This window comes from Takifugu flavidus, chromosome 14 (genome assembly GCF_003711565.1).
Source record: "Takifugu flavidus isolate HTHZ2018 chromosome 14, ASM371156v2, whole genome shotgun sequence".
Lineage (NCBI taxonomy): Eukaryota > Metazoa > Chordata > Actinopteri > Tetraodontiformes > Tetraodontidae > Takifugu > Takifugu flavidus.
In genome coordinates, this window is record NC_079533.1 from 9178239 (window position 1) to 9192004 (window position 13766).

General features: G+C 45.6%; 1 protein-coding gene across 2 annotated transcripts; it reads right to left on the reverse strand.

Annotated features, from left to right (window-relative positions):
- Positions 1 to 137: 137 nt before the first annotated feature.
- On the reverse strand, positions 138 to 13482 carry LOC130537809 (gap junction delta-2 protein-like). 2 transcript variants are annotated; one of them, XM_057054851.1, is made up of 3 exons: positions 12216 to 13482; positions 10688 to 10744; positions 138 to 2501 (listed from the first exon to the last, which is right to left on the reverse strand). In XM_057054851.1, the coding sequence occupies exons 1-3, from the start codon at positions 12284 to 12286 to the stop codon at positions 1637 to 1639; spliced, it is 993 nt and encodes a 330-aa protein (XP_056910831.1). In that variant the 5' UTR covers positions 12287 to 13482; the 3' UTR covers positions 138 to 1636. The 2 variants fall into 2 exon arrangements, with proteins under 2 accessions (XP_056910831.1, XP_056910832.1); XM_057054852.1 differs by lacking the exon at positions 10688 to 10744 and having other exon boundaries at positions 12216 to 13479.
- Between the last annotated feature and the right edge of the window lie 284 nt (positions 13483 to 13766).

Consider the following 13766-nt stretch of genomic DNA (forward strand, 5'->3'; position numbering starts at 1 on the left):
TACACCTCATCATCTTCAGTTTACCTGAGGGAAGCAGGCGTCTGGGTCCAAAGGGTCCGCTGTGTGATCCTAAATATATAGCATGAGATTTCCCCCAACCATAACCCCCAATCAAGGCATTTAACACAACACAGCCATTGTCACGGTTTGCATAATAATTTATTCACATATATTATTTTTTGCACATACTTTATTTTATTATTGCTGCAGATTTGGAGCATGTCAGGTATTCACTTTCAACGTTCCCGCACTGGGATTCTATATCGCTCTAATGTTCATCTTCATGCATGCTAAGTATTACATTTAATAGGATGCAAATAAATAAAAAGCCTCTCTTTCTACTGTCATCATCTATCCTGTCTATCAGCGCCTCTGGAACATGCCGCTTTAACGTCCATAGTGTGAAACACTTCTTATGTCAGAACATACAGTCCATATTAGAGTTAACAATGAGCACATGAATAATACATATTGTTAAAGCTGGTAATCTATGATCATTAACTCTCAAACCCATGCTCCCTCACCCACGTGAAGCCCGTCTATACTGAACAGGAAAAATGCTTACCATAAATATTATGTCTCATCTATATACAGTAACTTTGATATGGCACCATATATGCTTGTGGAAATAAAATCTTAAGGTTTGAAATATTTGTGAGTGGGGTTTTTTTTATGTTTATTTGAAAAAAGAAACTTTTAAATAACTCTATTGATGATTTTCAAAGTGGAAACACGAGCGTGATTTTTATTTACCTATTTTTTTTCGTCTCTGTCTTTTTGGACTGTTTTGTGTGGCTTCTGGGAGGATGAAACATGCCTAACAAGGCAGTGAGAGCATCGTGGTGTGGAAACACATGAAAAATGACTCGTCTCCAGTGCAGTGAAAGCCCTCAGGCAGCGTGAGTCTGGAGCGATTGGTGCTGATTACGACAGAAAACATGAGAAGTGATGGAAAGAAAAACCCTAGAACACCGAGATGTTCCGAGTCTGAGTTAGAGTTGTTGCTTTTTGTTGGTTGGTTTGTGTAAATCTCTTTGAACGTGTTTAAAAGGTGCTTGTTTGTCCTCCAAGTGACTTTACTTGAAGATTATGAACAGCGAGAAAGAAGATTATCTCAAAATGGTTCAGCATTCAGTTTTCTGTATTCAGAACTTGGCTTTTTTTCCCCCCCTCGTGTAGTACATGCGTATGCATGCACACGCTTAAGCCCTTGCATATGCACACATAAAAGGAAACTAAGGGGATTAGTTCCGACCTACAGCAAAGGTAAAACATTAAAATTTAAATAATTCCATCTATCTTTACAGCTTTTCAACATTATTAGTAATTCACAACTTTGATCTTTTTGGGTTCTTTGAAGGCACCTAGTGTCACCTAGGCAGAGTGGAACTCTCTGTCATGTAAGCTTTAGGAGTAAGCTTTGTTAAAGCAACACAGTTGCCTTTGCAGTTAAGTGTTTCTAATTCATGTCCATCAAGTCTTGATGCTTCATCGTGACTACATAGAGTCTGTCTGTGCTCCTGAATAATAATGCAGTGGTGAGTTTTGTGCCCTAAAGTTTCGGATTTCTGGGCCAGGGAAAAGCTCCTCTCAAAAACTGAAGAGGTCCTCGAGCCCCCGGGCAGAGAAGCCTCTGTCAGACGTAGGCGGACTCGCTGGACTGGGTCCTGCCCAGGTTTGGGGCCTGAGACAGGTGAGACACGTCCTTCTTGCGCAGTTCGCAGATGGACTTCCTCCGAGCCTGCACCCCTCGGATGGCCGACTTTATCTTCCTCCAGCCGATGTGGTTGAGCTCAGCCAGGTTGAGCAGCACACATATGCCGCTGACCGCGAACATAAAGACCAAAAACACAGTCTTCTCTGTGGGACGAGATACGTAACACTCGACTTCCTTCACGCAGGGGTAGCGATCGCACTCAAACATCCCTGGAACGTTGAAGCCATACAGGAAGTACTGGCCTGCCAAGAAGCCTATCTCCAGCGCATTACGGAACACCACCTGGATGACGTAGAAACGGGAAATACCTTCCTGCCGCCGAACCTTGGCGCTCTTGTGTGTTGGAGGCAGTCCCCGGGGTCCATTGGGGATTTCCTTGACCTCCAGGCAGTCGTGGTCTTCTTTACTGCCCTCAGGATGCACCAGGATACCGTTGATGTAACGCGAGTGGATTTTGCGAGCGTGATGGTCGTGATGGCGACCGTGGTGACCATGGCCATGGTGATCCATGTACGGATGCAGGAGGGAGTAGCTTCGGTCGCGTGCTTTGGCAGACTGGTGCACGGAATACGTGATGAAGCACAGGCTCGGCGTGCACACCAAGATGATCTGAAAGACCCAGTAGCGGATGTGTGAGATGGGGAAGGCCTTGTCGTAGCAGGCCTGGTTGCAGCCGGGCTGCATGGTATTGCAGATGAACATGATCTGCTCGTCCTCGTACACCTTCTCACCCACTATGCCGACTATTAGGATGCGGAAGATCACCACCACTGTCAGCAGGATCCTGCAGAAGAGACAGAAACGGATCAAAATGGTGGGACAGGAAAGAAATAGTGATTGGGAAAATAAACCCTCTAGTTATTACTGAAGCTTTTGATGAATTATTAAGCCAATTATTTAATCTATAATGTTCCCTCTCATGATCCTGTGGTTGAAAACCTGTCTACAGCACCCAGAAACCATGGCTGTGTGTGTCTACTCTCACTGCTGTGACAAACAACACCCTCATGGAGGTTTAGCTCAACATAGCACGAGCACATCAGCTCACTGATCAAAAGAAAACCGAGACAGGTGATTTCACACTTTTTACACACTGCTGCAGACAGTGGGATCTACAGGGACGAGAGTGTGTGTGAGTGCACATGCAGCAGCGTGAAGAGGCCTGACTTACAGGGTGGTGCAGTAAAACACAGCGCAGTTGCAGTTTTCCTCATTCATGGGTTACATCCGCAAGTTTTAAAAGACGCATCACATTTTCAAGTCACTGTGATTATTAGTCGCTTAATGCGAAACTGCAAGTGCTGAACCAGGTGGCATCCTCTAAGACAGCCAGGGAGCATCCAGGGAGCGTCATTAGTGAAGTACAGACAGCGCTATCCAGGAGTAGGAGGATCTATCAAGCAGCTAGTTCCTCTGAGAAACTGGTGTTGTCGTTTGGTCTCGATCCAGCATGGGTACTGCGTAGGAGGACTGGGGGTTTCAGGCTGCACCGTCAGCTCTTTCTAATGAGCAGTGGATTGCTCCATATATCGGGGGAGCCCTGGTAAATCTGCCTCTGCACTGTGGATGATCATGCTCCCTGTGTGGGGGAGCCAATTATTTAAAAATGCACTTGTTTCCGAGCACATGAGGGCCGCTTAAGGCTACCAAAGGGGACCACGATGGCTAGCTGCTCCTCCCAGGTGGGTTCGGATGACTGGTGGTTTGATAATGGCTGTAACATCAAGCAGTGTAACGCAAGATAATTCCTACTCATATTATATATGCACATAAAAAGTCTATCTTGGGCTTTTTCCCTTCATGGTGTCGCATTTAATGCGAATTTTAAAGACCTGCGGGTTACCACAGCAACACGGAAAAAACAGGAGGTAAAGGGGATATGGGGGCATTAGAATGATGAAATGATGCAGATAAATTGGAGTACGCTGGCTCTATACATAGCCTGCGACTTAGAAGATACCTGTGACCTGAGCTGATGTGAGCATTTCTTTCATTGTGAGCTTGTGTTGCTTTCTTTCTTTCTTTCTTCTTTCTTTCTTTCTTTAGGGTGAATGGGATTTGGATGTCAATGCACAGTCGAACCTTGGTGAGGGCAACAGAAATTGGACATTCACTTTAATAACCTGTTTTGTGGCCCTCCTGCCATCCTTAGAGTCCACATTTGCCTTTTCACAGCATTTACGTTTACATAGAGCACAGAACGATGTGCAGCTTATCCCGATGTAATGCGCAGAGCACAACAAAAACGGCTTTAACGTGTGATAACTGAATTTTAAAAAATCAAAGGTGTAAGAGGTGTTTTAGTGCTGGAGAGACCTACATTAGAGCATCACAGTGCTGCACCTGTCAGTGTGCTCTTATGAGGCATTTTGTGTGAGAAAGACAGAGGACAGAGTCACTCATGCGCGCCACTCGTGCAAAATGGCAAATATGTCCGCTCATCAGTGCTCGCAGCAGCTGTGAGCTTACATGCTACATTGACTTGCAACGTGTCTGCACATACAGAGGCTCCCCGAGTGTCCTCCCTGCTCTAGAAACAGGTTGTAGGTCCTCTGCTAAGTTCGTATCAACACGTATGACATCAACATTTCAAATTATTGACAAAACTTTCATTGGATATAGGATCGCCATTTCGTTTTTGTGTTGGGCAACATGTGCCACTTCTAACCAGCACAGCTTTACAATCTTTTCTATTTATTCCAGCATGTTTTCAGATGTCAAATTTGCAGCCCTGGCTGTGTGCACATATGTGCGTGTGCAGGTAGTCTACTGGATGACAAGATAATCAGCACGGGGCAGATCGCTGCGTCAGCACAAAGCAGTGGACTAAGGTTATTTGCAAACATCAGTGTTTTAAGAGCCGCAGAAGCCAATACTGTACGTCAGAGCAGATCGCGTCAGGACAGCCTATAGAGGTCCGAATCTGCGGGATGTTGAATAAAAAAAACTATCAAATGAATAGATTCAGAAACCCCAAACATATTTTGGGTTGATAAGATTAAATAACTCAGAGCTTCTAGAATCCAAATGATTTCAATTCGAGGTTAAAGCTGTTCTGTCATGTATTTTCCAGAAGGGATTTTTTTTCCTTCATCTTAAACTCATCATCAGAATTCTATAATCCCAAACCCTGTCCCAGAGATCTAATGAAACGTGTCTCCTCATATCTCCGGACTGGGCTCATTTGTGACCGTCGCGCTGCATCGCTGACAACTAGATTTGGTGGCGATGAGCTCACATCTACGCTTGAAGTGCCTGATTCTTCACGTCTGGGAACGTGACACACAGATCCGCGGACAGACTGACCTGTAAGACCGAATGTGCGTTATGTGTAGAGCTGCTGCACAGCTGGTGTATTGGCTGGATGTGCAGGATCCTGTCTTTCCCAGCGGCACACACACACACACACACACACACACACACACACGCACACACACACACACACGCACAAACATTCATACAGCAGCTGCTCTCAACAGCCACTAGGGACACGCGTTGCCAGAAGCACAACGGCAGATGGATTGGTAAACACACAGACACACACACACACACTCCACTGCCTCACACACACACACACACACACACACACATTTAATGTAAATGTCCTTTTGCCATGTGTGTTTAGCATTCAAACATAAAGGCCTCTATCAGGTACAGCCAGGTGTGGCGTCAGAAAGACCTGGTGTAAAAATATTCCCGGTGTCCATGCGCTCCTAATTCCAAGCTCCACTGATTGCTGATGGCGGTGCTTAATGAATAAAGACCTCACCAGGCTCAGGAATTAGTCAGCTTAATTATCAGAGTGCAGACATCAGTTTCCCCACAGCCCCCACTGCTCCTCTCTCAAACTCTTGTAATAGTTTTACTTATCACCCACATATCAGGCCGACGTGCACGGCTGCCACGGTTGTGATGAACCCATTAAATTAAAATGCCTTCAAGCCTTTTCTCGGTATAGGTTTATGAGCAACATTAACTTTGAATTTAAGCCACCATGGAGAATGGAAACAGAAAACTGGCTAAAGGTGAAATTTGTGTCATTTGTCCTTATGTTACATCTGTTGGCTACAGTGAACACGTAATTATTTATTTCAATGTAATACACCCATACAAAATGATTGCTTTATTGTCTGAACAGGTTATTTAGCGTTAAAGCTGTGAAAAGCAGTAAAAATGTTTGGTTGTTAGTTAAAGGACTTTCTAACTGTGATCAGACCAACAATTAGAAGCACCCATCTGGCATACTTTGACCTCCTCGATCACAAGGGTCACTCACACAGCTGACTAAGCATTGGCCCACTTGGCCACCATGAAGGAATAAAAGACGCAGACAAAAGTCTGACATGTAGAGAAATGTTAATCATCCCATCCTGAACAGAATCAGCCAAACCAAGTGAAGGTCACCAACATCTCTGCCACAGAATTAACCAGTTTATCTGGTGACTGTGGCCGAACCAATGCTGGAAAACCTACAGAAAAATAAACTTCACTAGAGAATGTGGCCGGCAAAGCTCACAAACGCGCCATCGATGTGTTGCGCAATTGAATAATGACCTGCTGGGACTGAAAGCTGAGCTCAGCCTTATTGGGAAAATCCCCCTGTCGGGCAGCGGTGATCAATAGCGCGCAGCACCAGGGATCGCTGTGCAAATAAACTAATGACAACTTTAGATGTGCAGGAAAATGTTTTCATTCCCGGCGCTGCTGCATTCCGGGCTGCAGCGTGATGGATTACTAATCCTGTCAAACGCTGCGATATTGCTTCCAGTTTCTCGTCCCTCCGCGGCGCAACCGTCACCAACCGAGTTTGGGCCGGCAGCTTTTCTTTTTTTTTTTAAATGCTACATCTCAGGATGATGTCCTCAAGTAATCTTACATGCCAAATTATTTTGGGAGACGAAGATGGCCATTTCCTAAAGTAGGGTACCTTCGTGACCCCATTAGCGTGGAGTGGAGTGAGAACAGAAAAGTGCAGCCGCAGGAGCCATCTTTCCTCCGATATATTCGGTGTTCGTGAAACTTTCAAGACTTTCACATTTGTTTTCCACTCTGTCAATACATCTGTAGTGCAGCAAAAGATTTTACAGTTTTGACTCCTGAACTCCAGTTTAAGGCACAATACTTCTACTATCACTGAGCTATGCTTTTTTAAGCTCCATACATGAGTGACGGAGGTTTACTAAACGTATCCATTGTCTGCAAAATCCATCAAAAGAGGAACAATAGCACATGAATAGTAAAAAAGACATTCGACACATGGGACATCTTGTTTTAATAATCTGCTACCTGCTGCAGGGGAAATGTTCTCTCTTTGTATTGGTGCAGAGGAGGCAAACATAATTAGGATATTGCTTTTCTAAAACTGCTCTGCAAATGTCAGTCATTAGGGAAGTAAGATGATTGTTTCGGTCATTATTATTTACCTCTGTGAGACAAACCGGGCCCACCCAAGAGCACCCAAGTGGTCCTTTTAGGAGATGTTAAGAAAATGGGTCATTTTTAATACCTGTCCTAATGCTGCTTAAAGTAAGAAGAAAAAAGGTCACATCAACTCCGGTGACAAGCAACAATTTAGAGCAGCACGAAAACCAAACTAGGCTTGATGTCATTGACCTTGAGCGTGTTAACAAGAGCGAGCTAACGGCACTCTGACTGGGGTTTCCTCACCTGCTGTTTGCTTCCTCTCCACCATGCTTGTTTCCTCGCTCCTCCTCTGATGACCATTTGTAATTAAACTCAATTTTCCCCCCTTTCTCGCGAGGGCTCTGTCATTTCAGCCGTGCGTTATATCACACAGTCCCTCCGTCGGTGTGATGAACGCCGTGTGAGAGGCCGTTTGCCGCAGCAGCGCAGACAGCGCGTCTCCTGTCCAATCACACAAGAAAACTGGGTATCTGGCTATTAGCGAGTAGCAACAATTCTTCGGCTTATTGGTAGAACTGGGTCCGTGTTGGCAAGTGTTTGAGTGCAGGGCTGGTTTTGGGATTTGGATAAGAGGATGATTTACAAAAAAATGCTTTTAAAAGATGTTGTATTGGCCAAATCCTGCGTCGTGGAGCTCAGGTACAAGTCTTCCATGCATATTTGGAGCCCGTCCTCACCGACGCAGCGGACGCATCCTGACTTTGTGCAGACATCTCCAGAGGAGACCTGACACAGATTCTCAGCAGCGAACCTCTGCAGAGGGAAATCTCTCGTCCTGCCTCTGCAGCTCACATCCGACAACCTTTATTATTTCATCTTCCCTCAGAACACTCCAGTCCTCCATTATCTCTGCCTCTTCACTCGCTCTACTTGTCTTTGGCACTGACCTGACTACAGCATTGCAGTGCAGGCAAAGATGCTTCAGTACACAAGTTTTTCTTTCTTCCTTCCTACCTGCAAGGTGTTTAACCCGAAGGCTTCTCCGTTCACGGTGCATGCACGCAGTAATGTGTTTTTATTTTCCACTTACACACCACGCAGGGATGTTCACCTGTGGTCAACATCTGGGATGCTGCTGAAACAGGAAATATACCTTGTTTCTATCTATTTATGTCGATTTTAGTGTCGTGGGGATGTCTGGATATTTAAAAGGTTGCAGGATTCAGTGAAGACACTCTTGATTCTAACAGATCTGCAGAGAACACCACCCATTGTTTGTCCTCCAGATGAATCATGTATTTGCTTGTGAATGAATTTTGCAAACGTGTACAAACAGGAGGCCGATAAGCAGAAGCGAGCGTGTCTTTTTTGTTTGGTTTTTTTTACACAATTCCAACGTCTCTGTCCAATGTTTACACTTCTGTTATTCCAAATGTAGAATTTCAGCATTGTGTGTACAGTTTTAAATATAAAATGCGTCTTCGAACATTATCAAGGCTGAATAATGTAGGTGTAATAACAAGCCTCCAACCCTTGATATTGCTTTTGTTCATAAACACTGATTATACCTGCAGGCCTGTTAACGTCTCTTAGCCTTTGGCAGGATAAATCTGCCAATTAAGTGCAGAAATGTAATTTGTTATCCCTAATTAATGCACTGAGACACTTTATTTGCCCTATGAACCATTAGTTATCTAATGCTGAGAGTCATAATAATTGAATATACAGTAAATTTAGTTTGAGCGAGAAACCACAGTTAATGCAGCCTTGACAATGATTTCTTTCTTTGTGTAATCATAATTGCAGTTGATTATTCATGCATACACTGTACATTGCCCAGTTAGAGGGCATATGGAAATCACAATACACGGCATTAATCTCTGAATGAGTCATTATATGCAAGCCACCAGTGGTTAGTCAGAGGCACAGAAGCAACTCTCAAACGTCCGTCCCTCCCAAAGACCAATATTAAGCTAACCTTTGCCGCACAATAGAGGTGGTCCGTTTCTATTTTCAACACATTTAGGTATGCCTGGGATAACTACCAATCCTATGCCAGGACATAGGTTAGCTTAAAACCTACAATTAAGGGAGAGCTTAATTGTAGCTGGCTTAGACAGTCTCCACATCCTCAAGGCTGCCTGACTCAGAGCCGCGAGGGTGGGCACTAAGAGAGAGGACTGACATGCAACCCTGTTCCAAAGTTCTGATGCAGGGGAGACCTTTCAGCCATCACTGTTCTGCACTTTGGAACTTCTAAACCGCAAGGTCACGCATGCAAACCCAGCACGCAGCCTATGTGTAAGGGCGTCTGGCGTTTTGCTGCATGCTCCAGACACGCCCTGTGAAGTGCAGGACTTCGCGATGCACAATGCCACATTTGATCGTGTTCACAAATGCATCGCGACACACCTGACCACGCCCAACGGGGTTGTTGGCCGTGGTCGTCGGTGCAACAGGCTCGAACCTTTCAACCCATAGAGGTCAGTATCACAATTTGGACTCTGTAATCGTTGTCGAGTTGATTAGCGATCTCGGAGGCATCTTTACAGCACAAACACTGTGCCAGAAGTGAACAATTCTTCAACTTGCTGGTACATCCAAAACATTCTGATGATTTGAATTTAAAATTGGCGTTAATTTCCTGACCATGCAGACACATGCTGGGGGATCAAGTCTTTAACTAGTTCTGTGTTATTGCCAAGACTGTCTAATTGGTTCTTATACCTGCCTACAATTAACCAAAATCGAGACAACCGGTTATTATTAGGTCTCCTAAAGGTCTCTCTTCACCATTCTACATCTCAGCCCTCCAATGCTTTTTTTTTCTTTAAGTTATTCTCCAAAGAAGCTGAATTAGCAGGACACGACTGGCTTAAAACCAATAGAAGTCAATTCAGGGATCAGCACCCTAAAAAACCTCAAAGCTACTATGCAAAGGGGTTCCAAAGTCAATGTTTCCTGACTCGCATAGCAGAGGCATGCAGTGGATGAAGGGAGCCTCATTGGAAATCAGCTAATGTTACACCTGATCAACTAAAGAGCCTTGTAGGACAAACACAATCTGAGAGGAGTCAAAACACATAGGGATAATTTACAAAGCATTTCCACATATTCAGCACAGTAACACAAAGCTAATGTCTTGTGGGTTACAAGGAGGATTTTGTTTTCCTATTCATTGTCTAATTTTTCTATTCACTTCATATATTTGAGCTTTGAAAAATGGTGCATTCTATATTGAGCCAGAAAAACCACGGCTCATTTCAGCATTTTAAGTGTTTATTAGAACAAACTGACAACAAATGAATTGCATGATCATTAAATTGCTCAAATTACGAAAGACATCAGAGTATAGATATTTTAAGAGAGGTAGCAGGCAAATTGAGAGTTGCTTCTGTGCCTCTGAAAAACTGTTTGTGGCTTAAAGTCACTCAATCATCCGGAGATTCGTTTTCAGCTTCTCGTGCCAGGACAGGATTTTAAAGCTGCATTAAGAAATTATTGACCACTAGGGGGCGGAAAGACTCCAGAACAAGTTCACAACAGTTAGCATTTAGCTTATGAAGTTGTTATGGCTAACATGTTAGCAAACGGTTGCCTACTTACAAATCCAGGAGAAACAGACCAACACGGACATCCCTTTCGTCTCCTTTTTCTGGCCACCTGTTGAATGTAATTCCAATATTCACTGGCATTTAGCCCTTGTTTGGTCTTGCTGCTCATGAGAAAATGTATTGTTTTATCTAAGTCAAAGCTGCTGTACTGAATAACTTGTCTCTTCAGCATGTAACACTGGGAAGCTCAAATTTAGTTCATTTTGTTGCTGTGAAAACCGAAAGAATTGGGAAATGGCTAAGAGATTAATTTCAGTTATAACAGTGCTAATCCCATAACAAGGTAAAAAAAATCACTTAATGCATCTTAAAATCATCATGGTCCAAACTATGCAGATTTGTATTCCACCTAAAGGCTAAATCGGGCGATTTCATTGGTTAAATGACAAAAGCCTTGGAAGGAGCATCTCCAAAGTGTATCTTTTTGGCATTCCCTGAGCAACGTGCGTTTTGCTAATGCAACTCGCATCATATCTGATGTCATTACAATGTCACAGATTTTAAAAGATGTGGCCTCATCGTGGCTCTGTGCCCGGTGCACAATGTAGTCAATAAAGGTGTGAGCCAATTTCCACTCCTTTAACTTACACACACACACACGCACACACACACACACACACACACACACACTCACACACACACACACAGAAAACAAAGCTCCTGAGTAGAGAGAAGGTTAGATTGTGCCCTTGATGCAGACTACCTGAGGTCTGCGTAAAGGAGCACAGCAGTGCAGGCCAAACCATATTACCCTGATAAACAAATTTCTAATCAGACCCCCAGCCTGACATTCAGATTGTGTTTAATGGGTGGGAAAATCTGCGGTGCATTTAATTAATTGTACAGAGATGCTGTGGGGTGCTTATTTTCCTTCTTCTTTTTTTTTTTTACAGCGGATTTTACAGCATGTCCCCGTGGCTCGTCTCCGCTGCTAATCAAACTAAAAGCTCATCCGTTCAACCTTCCACCAGCAGCCTTTTCTCACAAGTATTGTCTGCTAGGATTGCGTCACACTGGCGCGTGAGCATCTCTGACAGCGAGGAAAAGCTGAATGAGGGACGACAGCGTCTCCTTCTCCTCCCTCCGGTTCACACAGTTTGCCGCAATTTCATTTTTTGAATTTTACCTTCCGCACCTGTACGCTCACCTTCCTCTGCTCTTGTCTCACTCCCACTCCCCAGCTCATCCTTCTGTTCTATTGGTCCATGGCCAACAGCATCAAGCCCCATCTATCAATAGCCTGGCTATCGGCTAGTATCAACATGGGAGCCTCTCTGACTTAACCATAATACCCAGTAAAGCCCACAATTGATTATGTGTGATTAGTTTATCCCTTAACTAATGATGAGTGTGGAGGACGGGGTGAGGATTGTTGTGGAGGAATACAGTGACTGTATAATAGAGGAGAAGCCTGGGGGTAGTGGGGGGGCTAAAGGGGTTTAATCAGGTAATCTCAACAAAGTCGTTCAACACAATCAGAAAATGAAACATCTACTCACGGTGATCGATCAGGGTCTTACCTTCCAATCATAGTGGAGTGCTGCTGGACAGCCGCCTCCAGCAGACGCTCCAAGATGGTCCATTCCCCCATGGTGATGTCAAAGTGGCACCGCACTCAGAAGAAAGTGGCGGGGGGGACTGGTCCCTCTCCCGGTTCTCAGGACCAGCCTGCGTTGTTTTACATTGAAGCCCTGCAGGTTCCCTTGATCTCTACACTTCGACCTGGCTTCTCTTCACTGCGTCTCTCTCTCTCACACACACACTCTCTCTCTCTCTCTCTCTCTCTCTCTCTCTGAGAAGGGGTCTCCGCCTTTTCCGGGCCAGTCCCGTTCTGCCTCCCTTCCCAGGCGAGGAGGGGTACTGAACTGATTACCTCCCCCACCTCCTGTGCAGTGATGCTCGTCCTCCCCCTTCCGCACCGCTCTGTGCTGCGATACAGCATATGCTATAGCTCACTACATGACAGTCATGATCTCCCCCTCTCTTCCGCTCCCCTCTCTCCCTTCCCTTCTCTCTCCCTGTCCTCCCCTTCGTCCTCCTCCCTACCTCGAGGGTGCTCCTTGGGCTCTACCTGCCATCGGAGCTGCCCTGTGCTCGTCCTCGCATCCTGCAGGGTCTTTACTGCACTGGTCCAAATGTTGCTTAAACACACAAACAAACACACACACCCTCACACACACGCAGAGTGCCTATAGCTGATCTTCCTTGGCTCACCTCACTGGTTGTAAACACACCCTCTGTCACTGAAACACAGCTCTGAGTCTTCCTTCTGAGGGCTGCGGGTGCACAGCAGCACACAAAGCTCCTGCCTGCTGAATGTCACTTTATGACTGGAGGAATGGTGGCTCCCGCAGCTCCGAGCGCTGCGAGGACCCATAAAATCTTCACGCACACACACAAACAGACACACACGGGTGCACACGCTGCCACGCAGCCCCTCGGTAATAAATCAGCTGCTTTGCTGCATCCAGTGAGGCTGAAGCGAGGCAGCGTGCCGGCTGCAAACCTGCCGTCCTGCGTTGTCTCCCTGGTTAATTTCAGCACAGTCCAGCGCTCAGAGTCATGTCTGCCGCACAGAGCGCGGATGAAGAGCTGCCCGCCGGAGCCTGTTTCTGGGCTCCATCATCTTTTCCCCCCTCCTCCCGCTCTCCTTCGGCCCCTCTCTACCTCCTTCCTCTCGCTCCCTCTCGTCTGCCTGCAGAACTCGGCCACTCGTCCTCTCCCTGTGTCGCCCTTACGTTCTCTGCCTTGCTCATGGAACCGCTCTATCTCTGTCACACTCTGAGCCTGCATCACCCCCCCCCCCCCCCAACACTTCCTCCTCCTCCTCCTCCTCCTCCCTCATAGATCTTTTCTTCCCCTCCCTCCCTCACCCTGGCTCGCTCCCCTATTCCCTCCATCCTCTGGTAAATGTGCTGGAATTGCTGCTCTAATCGCTACCCTATGTTTGCAAGAATGCTTCACGCTGCTCTGGCATCCTGCTACTGTCTGACACTGGAGGGGGAACGGGAGGATTGCAGCAATCAAAGGCAATCCTTTGTTCCATTCTGGAAGCGATGCTTCCCAGTCTC

Bases quoted from the DNA above. Each gene is read 5' to 3' on its own strand.
- LOC130537809 (XM_057054851.1), bottom strand. From the start codon at position 12,286: ATGGGGGAATGGACCATCTTGGAGCGTCTGCTGGAGGCGGCTGTCCAG. The intron at 10,745-12,215 runs GTAAGACCCTGA...TACATTCAACAG, and splicing joins CACTCCACTATGATTGGAAG to GTGGCCAGAAAAAGGAGACG. The intron at 2,502-10,687 runs GTAAGTAGGCAA...TCTCTTCTGCAG, and splicing joins GGTCTGTTTCTCCTGGATTT to GATCCTGCTGACAGTGGTGG.